This window comes from Crinia signifera, chromosome 2 (assembly GCF_055691185.1).
Source record: "Crinia signifera chromosome 2, ASM5569118v1, whole genome shotgun sequence".
Lineage (NCBI taxonomy): Eukaryota > Metazoa > Chordata > Amphibia > Anura > Myobatrachidae > Crinia > Crinia signifera.
Genome location: NC_139218.1, coordinates 283,463,591 through 283,486,314, shown reverse-complemented (window position 1 = coordinate 283,486,314; position 22,724 = coordinate 283,463,591). Strand labels below are relative to the sequence as shown.

The 22,724-nt window shown below is 43.5% G+C and overlaps 1 protein-coding gene across 4 annotated transcripts; it reads left to right on the top strand.

Moving 5' to 3' along the window:
• Positions 1–790: 790 nt before the first annotated feature.
• Positions 791–22,420, top strand: PLCXD1 (phosphatidylinositol specific phospholipase C X domain containing 1). 4 transcript variants are annotated; one of them, XM_083168744.1, is made up of 7 exons: positions 791–950; positions 9,814–9,944; positions 11,176–11,312; positions 15,361–15,489; positions 16,929–17,081; positions 19,017–19,197; positions 20,040–21,088. In XM_083168744.1, exons 2-7 carry the CDS (start codon positions 9,833–9,835, stop codon positions 20,222–20,224), a joined length of 897 nt encoding a protein of 298 aa, XP_083024870.1. In that variant the 5' UTR covers positions 791–950; positions 9,814–9,832; the 3' UTR covers positions 20,225–21,088. The 4 variants fall into 4 exon arrangements, with proteins under 4 accessions (XP_083024870.1, XP_083024869.1, XP_083024867.1 ...); XM_083168743.1 differs by lacking the exon at positions 20,040–21,088 and adding an exon at positions 21,104–22,420 and having other exon boundaries at positions 792–950; XM_083168741.1 differs by lacking the exon at positions 20,040–21,088 and adding an exon at positions 21,108–22,420 and having other exon boundaries at positions 792–950; positions 19,017–19,201.
• The last annotated feature ends 304 nt before the right edge of the window (positions 22,421–22,724 follow it).

Sequence of the window (22,724 nt, the reverse complement as noted above, 5' to 3'; positions counted from 1 at the left end):
TCCATTGCACTTTACAATTCATACTTTGCACTTTAAAGTGATAAAACAAACTGAGAGGTAACAAACTGACACAGAGGTAGGAGGGCCTTGCTCGCAAGCTTACAATCTATAGATGTCTCCTTGATGATAACAGGAACTGAAAAACCCTAAAAGAATCCTCCTTGGCAATAACTGGAACAGAGGGTAACGGATGTTAGAGATGCCTGGCTTGGCGACGAGAATTGAATCCAGGAATGCCGGAACTCATTGGCACACTGAGACAGGGAGACTCGCAAAATTGTCCCGGCAGGGGGGGCGCAAATATTTTTGTTACGCCACTGCCCGGACCGCCGGACAGGACATTAAAATCTGCAGTCTGGAGCTTGTAGTGTCCGGTCTGGCAGTCCTTGGTCTGGGTCCGTTTTCACCCATACCCCACCTTTATTTTGAGTGCACTCATATTATGAGTATTTGTTTTAGTGTATTTTAATTACATTTGGTATATAAACATCCTGTTCCATTGAGTATATATAAAGTGGTTAATTTGTATCTGGTGCGACAGCGCCTCTGAGTGTGGCATGTTATCTGCAACAAAGAATAATTTAATTGCAAAAAATGTCACAATTCCTCTGGGTCAGAGGCTGCAGTTATAGCAGATTAGCAATTTAAGAAAAGATCTACAGTCATCACTTGGGGACCAGCGCTTTAGGTTTTTATTATCAGTCAAAGAACAGGCAGAGCTGACCATCGACGTTTCGCACATGCGCAGCTCTCCCTGTCTCCCCAGCTGTTGTGCGTGTACACGCCGCACGGGGTGATAGATGTTATTCTGGGGAAGGGGCGGGCTGGCTGCCCCTCCATGTAGTGTTTGACTGACACAGTCACCTCGGCCGGTAACCGTCTACATGGGGAGTACGTAGCGCTATAGTTGTCCCGGCATGGAACTTACGGGGGCAGACAGCCTTTATTAGGTGAGTCAATGACTGTAGGCGCTGGCGGTAAGAGAATGGCATAGAGATGGAATAGTGGCTGCTTCATCCTGCGCGGCTCCTGCTCTCACCTGGCCCCGTGTGATGGGCGCCTTCTGTTATTGCTATCATCAGATTGCCCGGCACCTGTCTGTCCGCAGCACTTGTAAGCAGTGCTGTTACTGTAACTACTGTCTAACTAGACATTTTAGCGACAGTGCACGCCGAAGGTGGGGCGGGGATAAAACAATGAGAGGCGTGGTATCATGGGGAAGGGGCGTGCTCACATGTCATGATACCAATTCACTTTACACCACAATCACACAGTGATCATACTTGTAGCACATTATTGTGCCAGCCAGAGTACTTCTACACATTGCACCTGGTAGATCCCCTTAGACACACTGGGGCAGATGTGTTATTATCCCCATAACGTTGAAGAAATAATGAGTCCTGGTTTTCCTGCATAATGAGGAGAAGCGGCACCTGTTACAGCCTGATATATTAACCCCTCTTGCACCGATAAGGATAGCCGTTATGTCCTGCATAGGTGCCGAAACCGTGGGTGCTCTGGGGCCCGAGCACCCATGGAAAATGATGAGCACCCACAGGCTACGTCAGGAGCTCGCCGCCAACCTGTGCCGCTGAGCCTGAACACACAGTCAGCAGCGGGGTCCCTGCAGCGGATGGGAAATCAGCGGTGACTGCCTATCTGCTGCTGGTACCCCGCTGCCTCCCCAGTGCTGCAGGGACCCCGCTGTGGCAGTGCCTGGATCCCCGCATTCCTCCGTCCTGGACTGGGGGGGAGTCTGTGGGGGCCCATTGCAGGGTCACACCCCATTCCTAAAGAACACGCCCCCTTGACCACCCACCAGCAAAAACATAAATTGGCACCCCTGATATCCTGTGTCTGCGGCTCCTCATCAGCAGCCCTGCACATGCGCCATGTAAAAAAACATCTCCCTCTCCCCCTGCCAGCTCTCGCTATTATCGAGAGATCTCGAGCGCAGCTTGAGCCAGCAGCAGGGCTAGCATTGTCATTGCAGTGGGGATAGGACAGCACTAGCCCTGAGCTGGTGAAGCGGCCAGGGCGTATTCATGCCTAGAAGGCTGTTAATACATCACCCCGGCCGCTAATTGCTGGGGGGATTGCTTGGGACAGCCCCGCCGAGCCTTACTCGGCAGGCTGTCCCTAGCTCACGTTAGGTGCGCTGTTAGTACATTTAAAAAAACTTTAATCCCCCCCAGTTACCTAGTGTTAAGTGCAGATATGCACTTAACGCTAGTTGATACATCTGCCCCACTGTGCCAGGTACTCCAGTGGGCACACAATTCCCACAGAAGTAGTGCCACTTAATCCTTGTGCTCTATCAATCTGACACACTCCCTCTCTTTGTGGCCTGCACTCTATCACGCTGACGAGCTCCCTCATTGCTTGGGCTGCACTCAATAACACTGATGTGCTTCTGCGGTCTGATGCATTCTCTCCGCTCATGGCCTAGGCTCTGTAACACTCTGACGCACTCCCTCACCTTGCAACATGTGCTCTAGCACACTGACATCCTCCCTCACCCAGCAGCCTGCACTGCATTATTCTGGTTAATTCGCAAGGCTGCAAATTTGCAGCCTTGCAAATCCACCAAACCCCACCCGGCAAATGTACGTCCCCCCGCCCCTCCTTCGCAGCACGGGTTAGCATAAACATCCATTCATATGCCGCAGGTAACCTCCCACATCTTTCAATGGCCGCCGACCACCGAAAGTTGTGGAAGGTACATGCATATAAAAGTGACTTTCAAGTCCCTTCCATATGCGTGCACGCTGGGTCGGATATGGGATGTCATCTGCCAGCCCCCCCTCACCCACGTCACTGCCTCATTACCATGAGAACGTCCATGTAACACTGGGCGTTCCCATATGGTAATGGGGCAACCCGGCGCCAATCGCACGCCATTTAGGGTGCGTGCACCTGGCGAACCGAAAGTTTGCCGTGGGTGCACGCACCCTATGTCTGCACATGCGCAGAAACGCTATCACATTCACGCAGTCTCTTATCCTGCGCTCTATCACACACTAACGCAGCCTGCACTCAATAAAAATTGACGTGCTCCCTCACCTTGTAACCTCTGCTCTATCACACTCACTTCCCCCTGCAGCCTGGACTCTATCACACTGATGCAGTCCTTCGCCCTGTGGCCAGAGCTTTATTACACTGAATTAATCCCTCCCCCCGCAGACTGGGCTCTCTCACATGGATGCACTTCCTCAGCGTGCAGCCTGGGTTCTATCACACTTATGCACTCCCCCCCTCACAGCCTGTGCTCTATCACACTGACACGCATCCTCACCCCACCCCCCCTCAAAGCCTAGTTCTGACCCTATCCGCTAGTGGCCAATCATAACTGGAGGTGAGTTAACATGAGTACCCAGTGATTGCGAAAACCTAAAAACAATAGTGGGTCCCTGGGACCCCTCACTTACAAAAATTGGGGTCCTACCTGAACTTTTCTGGTTCCCAATGGAATAAAGCCTCCTCTCCACTTCCCCCCATCATGGCACATACAGAAGCCTCCTCTCCCTCACATGGCAAATATCCTAAACCGAGGGCGGGGGGGAGTACTTGTTGGCCCACTCTCATAAAGCAAGATAGACATATAGTAGAAAAGACATAATCTGGAAATAGGGACAGTGCGTGACTAAGTCGCACGGCAAAAATTTACACCGTAATGCCTTTGATATGTCCCACACCCGTTCATAATATACCACATGCCATAATTCCCTGTTACACATTATGCCACACACCGTAATACCAATTACATATGATACCACACACGGTATAGCCTATTACATATTGTGCCACATGAGTTCCGCTTACCTACATGCTTGTTTCTATGGGTTTCATGCTTGATGACAGGGGTTAACATGCTCTGCCATGGGTTTACATGCTCTGCCAGGGTTAAATGTTCGTTGCCATGGGGTTAAATGCTCAGCCAGTAGTTACCTACTCTGCCAGGGGTTAACATGCTCTGGCTCGTTGCCATGGGGTTAACCTGCTCATCGCTTTGGGGTTAACCTGCTATCTACCATGGGGTTAACATGCTCTCTGCCAGGGATTTCTGACCTCCGGCTCTTTGCAAGGCATGCTGGGATGTATAGTTTCTCAACAGCTAGAGGGCCAAAGTTTGGACAAGCCTGCTGTAGACCCTTTGTGCCACACCCACAGTGAGTGGGTAAAAATGTCTATACTGTTGTCCTATTACTGCACCTGTACAAGCTTTCCACTTTGAGATTACATTGCTTTCTACAACCCAGTTGTGTCACATTCCATTGTGGGCTGCTTTCATAATATACAAAGCAATGACCTCCTGTATGCCTGTAAATGCAGCAACGCGTTCCTGCAAGCCCTGCATGTTATTATTGTAAGTCTCGCCTTTATTATATTTATAATCTAGTTTTATTACACAACTTGCTTAACTCTATAACTGGCATGGGCACATGGAATGTGACCACAAGTAGCTGAGCTTTAGCTGACAATGACATCCCATGTGACTATGCCATCTTGCTACTTCCCCCTGCTTTCAAAAAGGAGAACAGTGCAAGTCGCTGAAACACCCTCCTAAATAGAAAACAATAAAGGGTGGAAGTGCGGATATTGCATGCAAAGTGTCTCCATTGTGTGCTTGAACACAGACAAATCTGTATGACTGCTATTCTCTATACATCCGCCTGTCAGTACAGGCATCACTAACTGCATGAGTTTGCACTAGTCCTATCCGTAGAGCAAGAGTTCCATGCTTACCAAAAGCCCATACACTGTACATGCCCATGGCAAACTGATATCTGGATGATAGGTTGGCACCATATACTTTACATGGTCAGAAAGTCAACAGGTTCAATTGGTTGACACAACATGTAGTTGACACCAGTGGTTCTGGAATTCTTTGCATTTTTCATATTTTAACATCCACATGGACTAGGATTGGGAATGGTAATCTGTGCAGAGTGCAGCGAGGCACCTTGTCTGAAGCATGGTACACTAATTGGGGTATCGCATTGACACCTACAATTTTTACCCCAGAAACATAAAACTTTTAATTTCCATGTGGACTTTTTTCATTGTGTTGCCCTTTTTCATATGTCGAAGGACATGCGTGTAGACCATTTTGGGCCAACCTACACACTGTCAGACTTGTCATCCTTTTGAACCATGCCTGGGAAACTTATGATAAACTGAAACTACTTATTGCAGCGCAGTTACATGCAATTAGCCCAAACTGAAGATCCAGGTTACTTCCCTGCTAGTGTTAAAAGCCACTCACATTCATACTCCCCAGGAATCCCAGGTTTGGCAGGACAGTCTGACCTTTCTAGAAATGTACTGCCTGCAAGCGGGTGGAGAAGAAGGGGAGGGCACTTCTGGGCCCGACAACCGTGCATCAAGAAACGGTTGCGAGATATGTGTTCACATCTCCAAAACAGCATACATCAGGTGGAGTGGTTTTCACGGAAAAAGCATCTAGAAAATAATGGATAGAATATGATTGCTAGCTTCAATAGAACTCTCATCCTAATAAATGTACAGCAGGGTAACCCGGCATTGTGTGGGTCGAATTTGTAGCACTTTTTATATATATTAGCAAATGGTACTTGTGTAGTTTCACGGCGGCAGATATATGTAGTCAGGGTAGCATCTCTGTCAGAATCAGCGTAGTGTTCCTGCTCGTTCACGGCTAGCCGGAGCTTATGTAGTTAGCGTAGTCAGTCAGGCTCCTGCGTCTCAGACAGATGGAGTGCCTCTTCGCCGGCGCACCCATGATCCCCTCTCCGCCGGCGTCCGCCAGCGCAGGGGATCTGGCAGTTACCAGCACTGTGTGAGAGGTGCTCACTAGGCTTGCCAGGGACGTCGGGGTCAGAGCTGCAACTCCCGGGGACAGTACGGTGACTAGTTGCCTGACGGGGACACTATGCTGACTACGCAGGGCTGCCACGGAGTCACTACCTGACAACGTAGCGTAGCCTGCCGCCGTGAAACTACACAAGTACTCAGTATAATGTTCTTGTATAGTCCAAATATCAAGTAAATATAGTCAGGATTGTATGGTTCTGCGGTCTGGGGATTTTAAGGAAATTTGCTTGCTGTGTGCCAAATTAGCTCCCCTGTCTGATGGTGCATGCGCGATTATGTGCAACAAAGCAGCAAATACTGAAAACATTTTGAAAACATCTCTCATCAGAACTTTTCTTTTTTTTTTTTTCTAAATAGCATTAAGGGTCTATTTATCAAATAATTTGCTAGGTACTTGTGTAGTTTCACAGCGCCCGGCTATGCTACGTTTACAGCATAGGCTAAGCTACATTATCCGCGTGACCCAACGGCTGCCTAGCGTAGTCAGTCCACCGCAGCCATGCAATGTCAGCATAGTGTCCCCGTCAGGCAGCTAGTCACCGTACTGTCCCCGGGAGCTGCAGCTCTGTACCCGGCATCCCTGGCAAGCCTAGTGAGTGCCTCTCACACAGCGCCGGTAACCGCCAGATCGGCGGATGCTGACGGAGAGGCGCTCCATCTGTCTGAGACACAGGAGTGTCTCAGACGCTTGTGCGTCTCAGTAATTATTGCGGCAACCCTGCCTGTGTCCGCTTCAGGGAGACGGGCAGGGTTAGGGGTTCGGTAGCGTGTGTGTCTCCTGCACAAAAGAGGGGGTGTGGTTCGCAAGTGCATCTCATGCACAATAAAGGACGCATTTGCCAGTGCTCCATGTTACATACTGGCAAATGCCTCCATTTCAAACCCCCACTATCCACGCCAGCCCGAAGCGTGGCGAGCGGATGCGGTATGCGTCCTCCCGACTTGTTCATACCCCCACTATCCAGGTCGGCGTGGAGTTGATTTTATAAAGTGTGGCGAGCGCAGCGAGCTACCGAGTCCGAAGCGTGGCGAGCGGACGCGGATTACTTGAAGTGTACTTGACTAGGCTAACTACGCGGATGGGCGGGAACACAACACTGATACTGACTACGCTGGCCGCAGGAATACTATGCTGATTCTGACAGGAACGCTACACTGACTACGTAACTGCCGCCATGAAACTACACAAGTACATTAGACTGTATACTCTATAATCAACATGGGCTTGCCTGGACAGTATATTTTTTTCTGGATATGGGTCGAATGGTCTAGGTCAGCAGTTCTCAAACTGTGAGTCCTGACCCAAAAGTGGGTGCCGTCCTTCTCAGCATGTTGCTTACCATCAGGCTGATGATTTTTCTAATCTCAGTCAGTGATTCAAGGAGTCTGAATAATCTGTTGAATTGTCTGCTCCTCACATCATTTTGTGCCTCCACACTGCTGCCATGTATGTGCTGTCGGTACTTATTTCCTAGCACGGCGCCCATCTCATTGAGTGTATGCCTAAAAGTGCCCACAGACGCATCGATCCCGGCGTGCGTTCTGTGCTTAACTAGCACACATAGCATCGCATCGTATGCCTTGTGCATGCGATGTGCATGCGATGCGATGCTATGCGATAAAAAGCTAGTACAAAAAGTATGTGCAGCACATACTTTTTGTACTGTGCGATGAGGTGCTGCGGGAGCGCGCACCCCATCGCATAGCATCGCCGGGGTCGGTGCGTGTGTGGGCACCATAACTTAAGGCATACAATCAATACTATTGAAACGATTTTTTAATTGTATGGATCTCATCTTATGCATCTCATGGATCTTATGCATCCATAAGATGCATGAGATCCATGAGATCCATAAGATGCTATAAGAAAAAATTTGTGAGCCCCCAATAACCATTGTTAACGCCACCAGCACTATCAACGCCAACCCGAAGCGTGGCGAGCCCGCGAGGGGTGGCGGTACGCGTCCTATGACCTTTTCATACCCCCACTATCCAAGTCGGCGTGGAGTTGATTTTATATAGTGTCCAAAGCGTGGCGAGCGGATGCGGACTACTTCACATGTATTCCGCGTCCCCTCACGGAGCTCGCTGCGCTCGCCACGCTTCAGGCTCGGTGGCTCGCTGCGCTCGCCACACTATATAAATTCAACTCCACGCCGACGTGGATAGTGGTGGTATGAAAAGGTCGGAGGACGCGTACCGCCGCCCCTCGCGGGCTCGCTGCGCTCGCCATGCTGCGGGTTGGCGTCAATAGTGGCGTGGCGTTAACAATGGGGAGGCCATTTCACCCATGAGGGGGGTTAGCAATTAAAATTGGGGTTTTGGGGGCTTTTTACATTGGAATAAATGTAAAATTGGGTCTCAGGGACCATTTCACATTGATTCCAATGTAAAAATCTCGTCGATTGCATCATCTCATGCATCTTATGCCGCACAAACACATAAGATGCATGCAATGTTTGAGATGTAAAAATCTCTTCGATCTCGTCGATCGTGTCAATTGTATCATCTCATGCATCTTATGCCACACAAACACATAAGATGCACGCAATGCTTGAGATATCAGCCCGACATATACAATCTAGATCGTGGGCGCCGTGCTAGGAAATAAGTACCGTGCTGTCTGCTGACTACACATGTGATGCGATGACCTTCTGCAGTAACTTGCTGGGGTCCTGTAATTATTTTTATTGTCTGATGGGGTCCAAGAGCATAATAGTTTGAGGACCCCTGGTCTAGGTCGACAGTCATTAGATTGACCATTATTGGTCAGAAGGCAAAATGTCGACATGAGTTTTTCATTGTTATTTTTGGTGTCTATGTCGACATAGGTTGGCATGGACACCATATAAGTGTACCCCTGCGCTTGCCATTCTCGGCAGACTTTTCTATTCTCCCTCCATACCCACTGGGATGGTAAAGAATAAACAAGTTGGTATAAAAAAAAAAAAAATCATATTGACCTTTTGCTTGCCGACCTTTTGAACCTGTAGAGCTAATGCATTTTGCTGTGTCAACATTTTGCCGGTCAAGCTAATGACTGTTGACCTTTACACCAACAGGTTAATTGCTGCCCATATAATATATGGCATTTCCCAGTCAAGGCTATTTGAGAGTCTTTTTTTTGCACATTGTTCCTAGGAAATGTACTTGTCTTTTCATATTTTTGCAGTTTAAAATATAAATGTATATTTTTTAACAATTGTAATTAGTAATATATAAAACATATGGGGCCTGATTCAAAGTTAGGAGCACATACAAGTAAGTAACACATTTAAATTTGGTTTACAGCTGGTGAACAGATGCTTTGTTCTGCCAAGTGGGATTTATTATATAATATTTGTCAGATACATCACAACAGTGTATTCTGTATATGAAGACTGCTTACATTGTGCAATGCTCAGTATATGGAAATTCAATTCATAGCGTTGGTCCATAGCGCTTCTGGAACTGCCAGGTGAAGGCACTGTGTGACCAGTTCTGTGCTCATTTTGTCCCTTATTCTGGTTCACTCGCAAAGGCAAATTCCTTCTCAAATGGACAAACCCGGAGCACTGCAGGGGAGGCAGATGTAACATGTGCAGAGAGAGAATTAGATTTGGGTGGGGTTTTATTTTAAAGTGAGAATTATATTGCAGTGTAAAAATAAAAGCAGCCAGTATTTTCCCTGCAGAGAAACAAAATAACTCACCCAAATCCAATTCTCTCTGCACAAGTTACATCTGCCCCACCTGCAGGGCACATGATTCTGTCCATTTCAGAAGGAATTTGCCTCTGCAAGTGAACCAGAATAAGGGCCTTTGTTTCACACCCCATGGAAGTGCAAATGGAAATGAGCAGATTTGCGCATCCAGACATCAGTGATGCCCAGCTATGAATTAAATTCCCTAAATAATGTTGGAATTATCCTCTAAAATAAGTAAAAAGTCAATTGTATGTCACTTTTTTTTATCATTACAGTGTTCTGCACAGTTACAAGATGGAAAAACTTTTGCAAAAATGTGATATTGATAATGGAGGGAACGCTCAGTGGATGTCACAGCTGTGTGAGAAACTGTGGGATATTCCTCTGTACAACTTATCAATTCCAGGTACTGTTTTGTGTATAGTTCTACCATTCATATACAAAGCTCGCAATATTGTACCAGACCAATATGCACAAAATAAACAGGGTGTGAAAAAAAATCATGATTACAAAAAGAAATAAAAAACAAACCAATCTTTTCTTAAATCAGATTTTTTTAATTGTATATTTATAACAATGATCAATTTAACCAAGTAATAACAATAATACAAAGTTCTTTTAAAATACTGTAATTTTACTATATTTAATTAAAATGATTTGACAGTGTCACCATGAATCATGACATGGTGGCGCGAACTAAACACACATCATAATATGTAAAAGGCAAGCAACCGCAATGATGTTACGTTACAATAGTTGCCCTGCCTGATTTGTAAATCTGAATAAACCTAATAGAATTATTGAACGCATTAATAAAAGCCAAAAGAAAAGCCAATTTTGGAGCTTTGTCAGTACCTATGGCAAATCATCACCAAAATTAACTTTCCAACCCGACCGACCCAGATTCTCATGAAATTTGGTGGGATGATAAATAACATAAAGTTACTTTTATATGTTACATTTTAGCCCTCAGTGATACAGTGTTCATGCAACAGGGTAGCAAACATGACAAACAGTTTAAAATGTATGCTTGCAAGGTCAAATAAAAAATAAACAAACTGTACCTTGGCTTTTAATTGTGGTACAATTTTCATGTTGGTCTTATTTTTGAAGCTTAAGGCCTATACACACTGAGCGACTGAGCTGAAAGCAGCACCGTTTACTCATCTGAGCTGCTTTCAGCTCGAAAGCCGCCTAGTGCATGAAGATAGTGTGTGTGTATTCTCTCACTGGAAGTCTCACTCTATCTACTGTAGTTTTCAATAAAAAATGAGGTTTGAGCGCAGGTTTTGGGCAGCTGTACAATATCACTTTTGTCTCCATGCCCTGTACAATATCACTTTTGTCTCCATGCCCTGTACAATATCACTTTTGAACTCTTTCATGGATGAACTGTATGCATGTGTGTATTACACAGGTTTAGTAGTGCTAGAAACATATATTGGACCATAATGCTTTGGGGCTGTGGTTATGCACATCTTTAATATCAAAGCAGCAAACCACAGAGTGGGTCATGGCCACAACATCTTAGGGTGTGGCTCCATCTCCCTGAACCCTTTCATATATTAAAAATATAATTATAATTTGTATTTCACAAGGATTTGTAGTTTCCTAACATTCATTTCTTCTTCTCCCAGGAAGTCATGATACTATGACATATTGTTTAGACAAATCATCAGCAATCGATCCTAGTTTGCCTAAGCTGCTTCTGCTCTTGGAGAAGTATGTGCCGTTTATCACACGCTCCATTATTTTAAGATGGTCTACAACACAGGTATTCTATTTTGATATTTTTCATTGTTCCTTCTGCCATGACGTTATTATTATTATTATAATTTTATTTATAAGGCGCCACAAGTGTTTCGCAGCGCCGTACAAAGGAACAATACAGGGAGACAAAGCTTGGCATAACATTGAATAAATAACAAGAATACAGTACAAATAAAGAGCGCACAGTTCAATACACATTACAGCTTGGATATAAGTAGTGAGGACCCAATCAACATACAACTAGAGGCTTGAGGCCAATGATGGAGATGAGTATGCGGACAAAGATGGTCACTGAGTGATGGAGTATAGGAGAGCTGTGAGTGACATGTGAAGAGAAGAGGGCTTTGACAACAGGAGGGAAGAGGGCCCTGCTCAGAGGAGCTTACAATCTAGTAGGAAGGGGAGACAGACCGATTACAAGAGGTGCAAGCAAGTGGGTGGTGGTTAGATAGCAGGATGTAAACAGGCAAGGGGTCGGAGAACCATCTGGTTTATGCGGTGGGAGGGTATGCTTTGATGAATAGGTGAGTTTTCAATGCCCGTTTGAAGCTTTGCAAGGTCGGGGAGAGTCTAATGGAGCGAGGGAGTGCGTTCCACTGAAGGGGTGCAGCACGGGCAAAGTCCTGTACTCTAGCATGGGAAGCAGTGATCAGGGTGGAGGAGAGACGACAGTCGTCAGCCGACCGTAAAGGGCGGGAGGGTGTATGAATGGAGATGAGGTTAGAGATATAAGGAGCAATGGAATTAGAGATGGCCCTGTATGTGAGTGTGAGGTGTTTGAAGAGGATTCTGTAGGGGAATGGAAGCCAGTGCAGATTTTGTTGAAGGGGAGTAGCAGAATTAGAGCGGCGGGAGGGTAAGATAAGCCTGGCTGCAGCATTGAGGACAGATTGGAGAGGAGCCGGTTGGGATTGAGCAAGGCCGGTGAGGAGAACATTGCAGTAGTCAGAGCAGTGAGATGACCAATGAGTGGATGATCAGCTTAGTTGCACTCTGTGAGAGAAAGGGCCTGATGCGAGCAATGTTGCGTAACTGGAACCGGCAAGAATGGGCCAGGGCTTGGATGTGGGGTGCAAAGGAGAGGGAGGAGTCAAGAGTGACACCCAGGCAGCGGAGTTGGGGAACGGGGGAGATGATGGTGTTGTTAACAGTGAGACGTTCAGTCTTTTTCTTTAACCCCACAAATATCTCACCACTAGAAAGATGGAGCCACCCTTGTTCAATTATACGTGCCAGTGAAAATTTATGTCTGGTGATCAATATGATCACTTTTCATTAACCCTACCGGTCAGAAAGATGGAGTCAAGAGATGAGGGAAAGTCTTTACCCAACTTGGCATCCAAAAGTTCAGGGCCACTTACATTTGTAAAAGGGAGGTCCACTCTTTAAAATGATCTTGCCCCCTGTGAGGATACCGGGTTCTCCAATTACCCAGGCACCCACCGGATGAAATCAAAGTAACAATTTATTTCCACAGCACACAACAATAAATAATATACAGGAACAAGAGGCAAATGTAGCATAGATACAATATGCCAGTAGTGTTCTGAATAGCCAGTCCTTGTATGGGGTATATTAGAGTTCCCACACAGCAGTAACTATCTCTGTTTCCACACCGCAGTGATACTGAATTAATCCACGCAATTCCACAGAGTTCCGCACAGCAATGAACTCCCGGATTACACACAGGATTGAAGCAAAAGCAGCTCCACACAGAATACTATCGCTTATCCACACAGCAGTGATAGCAGATTAGTTCTCCCAATTGCACAGGGATCCCCACCGCAACCCTATCATGTATTCCACAAAGCCGTGATAGTTCAGGGGATCTATAAAAGTCCACACAGCACTGGACACTCCACACAGGAGAGTAGTTGAGCCCACCCAGGGCAGATTATACGTTCCACAAAATACCTAGGCAGAGTATCAGTCCTTAGCCCAGGTCAGTGACTAACATCAGGACAGAGCTGACCTATGCAAGCTCCTTTAAAACCTTGTAAATTCCCATAATGCTATGCTCACCTGGGGGAGTTGTACAGCTACCTGATTGGTAGGTTCAGGTATCAGGTCTCTCCCTTCTACTTCCCACAGATGTCACTCTCCTGCTGCCCACCTGCTGTGTCAGGCTCCAAGATGTCCAGTGAGGAACAAAGGGAAGCAAATAGAAGGAACAATGACGTGGTAATTGGTTTTTGTCCTGATCATCTCCTGTGGAGGTGGCCTTTTGGTGAGATTTTATATTTCTCCCCTGGATACTTCCTGCATAACTATATAAGGATAACAGCATATAATATACAGGGTAATACTGTAGTTGGAGTCCTGGGAATACACTCACACACACACATAGGGAATAGTGACACAAGCTATGGAGACAAGGGAACAGAAGGGCTAAAAAGTACATCACTCGCTACATCTAATGAAATGCCATAAGAACAGTTTTACCCTAAGCCTCATACCTTCATACCCCCTACTAGTTATTGTTTAGTCATCACCAGATAATGTTACCCTGCATTAGGAAATGCATATTTTCCGTATATGCTGGGAGAGTACTATGGGGTCAATTCAGTTGAGCACAATCAAAAAAGTGCCAGGAAGGAGGTCTCATAGCTATTCAATTAAGCGCACTTATGCCTGACCAGAGAACTTCTTCTTGCATCCCTCCTAATCCTACCAAACAATGCTGTTTTCTGCCTTTAACACAGCGCAAACAGCTTTGCGGCAGGCACTTAAGTCGGAAAATGTTGGTTCTTGTGACTAAACACCTCTCCTGAGGCGTGAGAACTGCCATTCCCTGACATTACATTGTGATCAATTGAGTAGCTTCTGGAGCTCCTCCCCAGCTGGATTGAATTGATCCCTATGTGTCCTCTCCCCCACATAATAACAATAACTGTGTGGGCATCCAAATTTGAAAAATGCACTCTTTCTAATTATGTTGCCCGTTATTTTCTGGTTAGCATCCAGGTCTACAGAAAACAAGTTTTCCATAGATTGCTAAAGGGGGAGACAGAGTAGACCATTACTACAAGGAACAGAGGCATTAGTGGCTGAGCTGAGAGATCTGGTTATGTAATAGTCCGAGAAGGCATGTATGGAGGCAAGAGTAACATTTCCGCTTCCTTTTTCCTTGCCTCTTAATTTCATTAATGCTGTAGAGGTAGAGTGCGAATGGTCCAAGCTTTCCACGAGCAGGGCCCTCTCTCCTTATGTGCCTTTCTTAGAATATATAAACCTTTGCCACCCTGATAATTGCTTCAGTGTCCTGTCCCCTGGTGCAACTATCCATATTAACCATGTACTTGTCCGAAACTGTCTTGTACTGTAATTTGTTATGTGTTTATGATTATAACTATGCTCTGTAAAGCGCTGCGGAATCTGTGTGCGCTATATAAGAAACTGTTAATAAATAAATAAATAAATAAAAGCAAATTTAGGGGAGTATTCAATGTGGGGGTCATGCTCAACAGTCGTGACCCTGTCCCATTCCCGGTCTGCTCAACCGAGAAATCGCAGACTGGATTCAATGTCCCGCCTGCCGTGGGATGAGAAATGGGCATGGCCGCGAGAAGTCCAAAATACTATCTTATTGATGGATCAAACTAATAAGTGGATTTAAATCAGTCTGGTTGATATTAGTGCATCTTATCACAGAACTACTGTATTTCTTTTAATGTGTCAATTTATTCATTGGAATTAGCTTGTTCAAGCTCATTTACTTGGATTCTAATTGGCACAGTAGTTTATAACATGCCCACACTTTGTATCTTCATATGGATGTTGTTTATTCAAGAAATTCCTCTGCCGGTTATATGTCTCTAAATTAATCCAATTTAATAATTTGTTTATACGGTCACTTGCAAACAGTGTTCATTATCAATTTTATTTATTATATTACTATTGTATTTTAGTATTAAAATATTTAAAACTTTTGAGAATTCCTTCTATCAATCAGCAATCCAAAGGGTTGCATTTAACTGAGATGAATCTGCAACACCATTTACTGTGTGTATTTTCAGTACAGTATGATAACTTCTCTTTTGTCTATTTGATAGTCTTTGAGTGTCATTGGACAGATGGACACTGGAATCAGATACCTGGATCTTCGGATAGGTCACAGATCCGATGTTCCTACTCAGGACCTGCACTTTGTACATGGGTTTTATACATCTCTGACTGTAGAGGTGAGATAATGGGCATTTACTGGGCCAGTTATGGAAACAAAATCAAGATATTTAGTCTATATTATCAGCCAAATATGTGCTTTAACATTCATGACCTTTATGCTCTTTAGATCTAGAAGACGATTATGTTTGAAATGGAAAAGCAGAAAGGGCAATTGGTATAAGATTACAGTATATATGTATATATTTAAATAAGGTTTAAAAAAAAAAAAAAAAAATACAAGTAGCATCCAGTGAAAAGAAAAAACTGCAGCATAGAGGTGGAATCATAGAAGTGAAAAAGATCAGCAGTCATTACCCATGAGTCCTCATATAAAGTTAACACTCTAGAAGAAGGGGATGACGGCCTACACTCGACAAGCAACCAAGGCGCCCAAACTTGGGTGAAAATATGTCTCTGATCATGGAGGTAATAAGTTATTTACTCTATCGCTGCAACCACCAAAATGTGCACGGCTAGTTTTTTGGGGGAATTTACTGAGGGTTGGGCGGGGAATAGCACAACAAAAATATCCAGGGATCTATTGGTACTAGTGTCGCTAGAATAGAGCTCAATAGGCCCTGAATCAAGACCCAGAAGGGGACGATATTTGGACAGGTCCTCCATATATGGATCATGGAACCCCTGCAGCAACATCAGCATTTTTTATGTAGAAGAGCAGTCAGTTACATGATAAAGAAGTAGTAGACCTCTTAACTGCATTTTATGTTTGCTTTATTATCTGCTGTTTTGTATCCCTAAAATGCTAACAAGCCTTAAGATGCCCATACAAAGGACCTATTTGGGCCGATTTCACCCGATTCCAACAGATCGGGCCGACATATAATGTCACTGTGTGCCTTGGTTCTTATATGTAGCTTTTTTGCACCCGCAATGTATCACATCCGTTTTCCCTTGAACTCACCCGGTAGCCCCTGGGACTTTTTTATACATACGGTAAATCGCATGCAAAAAAATGGCACATCAATTGTCAAGTCGGAAGGAGTCCTCCTGGGGAGCTGTCATGGGAGTGCAAGGGAAAACAGGTCCTACTTGTTCCTCAGACAAGTCAGACCTGTTTATGGCCACTATTATAATCTCTATTTTGTGTTTAATAATAAATATGCCAGTTTAACCCTTCGAGTGTCATCATCTCTAGGAGAGGTGCGCAAATATATCTGCTAAAAATGCCAACAGCTCTGTGAGAGATGCGCAAAATATCAGCTAAGAAATGCCAGTGTTGCTCACATTTGTTATATGAATTCAAATAAGAAAATGTTGTCAAATATTATATATTCTATAAAAGATAAACCTTACATGAATAAAAAAGATTTCCTGGCCAATTATCACACAAATTGTGACAAATTCACTTGGCACTCAAAGGGTTAAATACAGTACTTTGGCTTGTGTTTTGTATTTTTTACCATTGTATACTAATAATGTTCCATGATTTTCATAGGAAACACTACAAGAGATCAGTGACTGGTTACAGAGGAACCCTAAGGAGATAATCATCTTATCGTGTGACCTACAGCCAATGTCTCCAGTACAACATATACGACTAGTTAGCTGCATATACAGGATATTTGGATCAAAATTATGCCCCAAGCATGTATGAATACATTCTTTGCTATTTTACAGTGTTGTACTAAGCAACCATCTAAAAAACCATGTTATATGAAAGGTCAGCATTGACGAAGATTTCACACCTTTCATAGAGGGTTATTTTGGTTCACTCTTTCTGACAAATTCCTTCTTAGATGGACAAAACCATGTGCACTGCAGGGGGGCAGATGTAAAATGTGCAGAGAGAATTAGATGTGGGTGAGTTATTTTGTTTCTGTGCAGGGAAAATACGGACTGCTTTATTTTTACACTGCAATATGGATCTCACTTTGAAGTAAAACCCCACCCAAATCTAACTCTCTCTGCACAAGTAACATCTGCCCCACCTGTAGTGCACATGGTTTTGTCCATCTAAGAAGGAATTTGTCAGAAAGTGCCCATAAGGGTATACAGCACATGTGCCAGCATTATTCAAAATGAAAGGTATCAGTAGTAATATAAAGTGTCTAAATAATATTTCCTTCTGTCATGGGCTACTATTCCTCTGTCCCACTAACTGCTTCACATTCTCTCATATCCTCACCAACTTCTGGGCAATTTTAAAGAAACATCCTTTTTTTCTCTTAAAAATGCTAAAATTCTACTGATGGAATACCCTATGTTGGGGTTGATGGTGGAGTAGGCAAGGATCCAGGCTAACTTTTTCGATTTCTTCTTAATATGATGTATTTGAGATTTGTAATGGAAGAAACTACTACAAAGTGCTTAAAGGAATATCTTTCTTTTTATTGCATATCCAATTTTAATACTTCTGTTCTGTTTTATGTACACCGAGGTTATACTGTATTTGTGTCATCAAAGAAAGTTTAGGGGAAAAAAAACCTAAAACCCAACATTTAATATTAGGAACAAAAATATATCTAACAAGGTGGTTTGACAAAGGGATTGTATTTTAGGAAAACTTCTACAGTTAATATTAATTGATAATGCAAATTGATTGTCTTAAATGGCAACAACCACAACAACCTTTCAGAGGGTATGGGGTGGCAACATAACCAAACTAGAATGTTGCAAACCCTGCGAGATTATTCTGAAGGTTTTAAAATGAGATATACAAATATGTTCCGTGCCATCAATGCTTTTCCTGCATTCTCATGCTTTCTTTTAACCAAAGGTAATCCTAATGTGGGCACTGTTAGGATTATTCTCCACGCCCTGTACCATAGAAGTTTTTTAAATATTTTGTACTGATCAGCTAGAGCTAGAACATAATCATAGCAGCATATTTACAATATGGAGATATGGCTGTTCATTTAGTTGAATCCTTTCTAGAAAGCCGGCAGCACAGATGACTGGCCAATAGGGAAAAGTTAGGAGCAAATTATAAATCACTGTTCAAATTCCCTATGGTGAGATGCAATCCTCCACTCTTCTATGGGACAAGGTTAGTTAGTAAATATATGACATTGCATCAGTGGCTTAGACTCCTTATATCGCTATTTGCTTTATTGTGCAGATTGGTCCCAATTGTATTTTTCACGTCTTTAAAAGGATTCTGAGTAAGCAAATGTTAATTATGCCATTGAGGCCCAGTATTTTAGATCTCAATAACATGAAAAATCCCATTCTAGCATTGAATAGTTATTGGTTTATACCCTACCAACATTAGAGGGATTACTCATCCTAACCCGAGGCAGGTAGATCCACCCTCGTCCTGTCACAACATAGGCCAGACATACAGCCTATGATATTTCAGGCAACGCACACAAGACAAATGCTCTGTGTAATGCATTGGCCGTATGCGTAAAGCAGAGTTGCATTAGAACTATATACCTGAGAAGATGTATTTTCTGCATTGTTTGCAATCTATGAAGTCCTTGTACTTTGATAAATAATACAATAGTTAAATGTACCAAATATGTGTGAAATCCAAGTTAAAATGATTCTGACTTTCTTTTATACATTCATTGTCTCTGTCCAGGAACAGCCAACTCTGAGAAATCTGTGGAAACAAGGTTACCAAGTCATCGTATCATGTGACAACCCTTTGGCTATGAAATATGACTTCCTGTGGTCATCCATACCGTACTGGTGGGCAAACACTACTAATAAAGGCTCATTGATCCGCTTTCTGGAGCAGAAAAAACACAGTGGACGACCAGGTAACTATTTATTGTTTTGCCTTTATCAGATTGCAAATGGACATTTTGGTACTTGTATAGTATTGTTTGTTTTATGCCAATAAAAGGTATATTGCTGCTTTATCATTCTTTTTCACAGTCCTCTTTACTCACCTATAAATATGCGTTATTACAGAAAAGTATTTGTTCCTAATAGTAATATATTTAAGATTAGGCTGCAGGGGAGGGGGGCAGGGATAGGCGGTAGGAGAGGGCAGTTAGGGCTAGGGATATGGGATGTGTCGGTATTCTGGGTGTCAGGATCCCGATATCAGTCATCTGACTGCTGGGATTTCTTACCCAACCTTTTCTAAGACACTTTACCATTTCTCTCTATAAATCTGTCCTTGCATGAGGTGCTTTTAGTGTCTAGTTTGTCATGTTTTTATAGATCCAAAATGACTGGCAAGATTTAATGATACCCTCATTAATGTGAATACATGTCAGATGGGAGTTGCAGAAAATCCAGGATGCCTATGGCTGGCATGAAACTTCATGCAGTCTGTCCGCGATGACAGTCGCTCATCGATAACGAAGGGCAATTGTGTCCTGTACACCAGTGGTTCCCAACGGGTATGGGTAATAGGGTCGACTATAAGAAGGTCATCAGTCATAAGGTAAACTACTATTGGTCAAAAGATTGACACAAGCAAAAGGTCAACGTGGGTTTTTCGTAAGTTTTTGGGTTGTTTGTCGACCTACATTGAAGAACACCGTATAAGTGTACCATCAAGGCATTCAAATATGAAAGGTCGAATGGTGTAGGACGTGAGTCTGAGGTGCTCCCCGGCAACACATCCTAACAGCCCATCCTGACCCTGCAGCGCTGCCTCTGACCTGGGTAATCTGTCTGCTTGCTGTCCCTGGAGTCCTGTGGGGCAGTCGGGAGCCGTCAGCTCCGTCCGCCTGCGTCCCTCCAGCCTCCTCTTCCGAGCGGCCTGACTTCCGGCACTGGCCTGCGGGATCCCGGCTCTGCAATCTCTTCACCTACAAGTGTAATTTAATTTGATATACTATGCCGCCCTTTTGCATTTGTGCCCGAATGGCGCCTTCGGGGACTGATGTAATCCAAATACTGTGCCGTGATCTTCTGAGCTTATTGTGCGTGATACAATGACTCTTCCTCTCTATGTACAACTGTTTGATCCTGTTCTACATGTATTTTTGCTTGCTATACTGATATCTGTATCGATTCAGCTGCCCACTTATATATGTTTAGGGAGGTTGTTATATAAACTTGAAAATTTTCAATAAAAATACTGAATGTAAAAAAAGAAAGGTCGCTGTTGGAAAATGATCCTGAGTGAATATCTTCTTTATTTGTGTGAAAAATGGGGGAAAGTTGCTATTTGAAGGACTTGTCCACTGTTCATCTCCTTACTTGTTTAGAAATCCCATCCCTTACAGGTAAATTGCAGGTGTACCATTAAGAGCCTCCTTTCCTGTCTCTGGAACACAAATTGCACCAATAGTTCCTAAAGTAAAGGATTTATTCCATCCAGTACTATACAATAGAGCCTTCTTAAAGAGTTATGAATTGTGGTACCCAGATATGAGCTGCGCCACACAACACATGTATTTATTGGAATTATGAACATCTCCTGGCATTAAGTAAATAGGATTTATGTAATATAAAGATGCTTTCTCCAGAACTATATGGTAACTTTCATTCAGTCCAGGCTATTTAATGTGACTTGAAAGGGGGGGGGGGGATATGGAACAGGAGTAGACTGCTATCTTACAACTCAAATACAGTATTTGCTGCTGTAAAATTTCAATTACTTTTTTAGAAGTCTATAAAAATCTTCAGAATGACTCCTCGCCTCTGTATGGTTTTCAAATATTTCACCAACCTACTGTACACTAACAATTTTTCTTAATTTTACAGCTACATTTTTTGTGGCTGGCCTGAATTTGACAGAAAATGCTTCTTACATCTTAAAACATCCCTTTGGGTCCATGAAAAGACTGACATTGCCTACACTCCTATTCCTGTATAACTGGGTACAAAAACAGCATCCTGGAGTAAGCCGAAATGCCATCAATATCATTGCAGAAGATTTGATAGGATCTGATCACTTTGTTTCTGCGGTTATTCATCTTAATATGAAGTTGCTGTTGGATGGGAACGGTTGATCTTGTGCAATAATTTCATTTAGTATGTAGATTTTTCTTTTGTACTTTATACGTAAGTGTTAGAGGTCATTTCCAACGCTTGTTTATTAAATCTTTATTGGTGTTGTACACCTCCCTGATGCTTAATATGTGGCATCACAGACTATTTTTGGAACTTTCTTACCTTAGGTGTAAACATGGTAATACTTGTAACCAGGAGATTAATGGTGCAACTAGATGGTGTGCGCGCACACGTGGCCAGAAACACTCAATTCCACCCGTGTCTTCCATCAGCCACCACCACCTAAAATGCCAGTACATATACTTTAATTTCTGAAGAAGTAAGTGGATCAACTGGAATTTGTACTGCCGAGACCAATTTTTTTTTTTTCCTATTTGTCATAGTGCATTTGATAACTTTTACATTCTAGCCTTCCCTCCAGTGCACAACAACCATTGTTTAACTTGTCTCAGTCTCTGCTGGAAAGTATCATATAGAACAGCAGTTCCCAACCATTTTTCTTTATTATACCCCTTGATTAGGCTTTTCATGTATAAGTAGCCCTACCCCTCCTCTCAATTTGAAATATCTATAGTAGTTCCAAGTGGAGTGGAAGGGAGCAGTATGCATGTCCTTATATAAAAGCGTAGTGGAGGAGTAGTGTATGGTCAGAAATTGGGTCCCTCTGTGTCTGGCTGCTGGCTGTGTACTGTCTCTGGGGTGTCCATAAATGCTGCTGCTTCCTCCACGCATGTCAGTGTGGGGCAGATGAATGCGGATGTCTGAGAGCACTGTTGGTAGCTCCAATTGTATCGCTGGTCGGGCAAAAGCACAAGGAGATGCTGATGACGCTGTAGACAGAACCAGCAGTGACGCAATGTGGTTCATCGCCACGGTACCAGGAGACTTCTTCCGCCACGGGATAAACATATATGAAACTAATACAGAAGATGTCTTAAACACTGATATTTTACATTTATACTTCTGAATTTGTATTTTACTTATATGGGAGCTTGGGTAAAAATGTTTTGGTTAATTTGGAATCCATTAACTTGTGTGCAAATAAAAATTCTGTAATTTTATAAACTGTGTCTTTTGTCATGATTAGTGAGATCAGTTTAGTAGTATCTCTGCCCATTTTTATTATCCCTTATTTATATGGCATAATCAAGTGTTATACTTAAGCAGTGCACACACTACACGATAAATTAGACAAGTCTATGTACTGTATCGTTAAGGTTGTGTTCCTGCGCGTCATTAGTACGACATAGGATATTGTTAACGAGAGCCATGCTGCCAATGCGAGGGGAAGTGAGTGACAGGGAGGGGACCAAGAGCCAGTGAGCATTTGAGGGAGAGTGAGGAAGAGAGAGTGTCAGTAAGAGAGCGAACA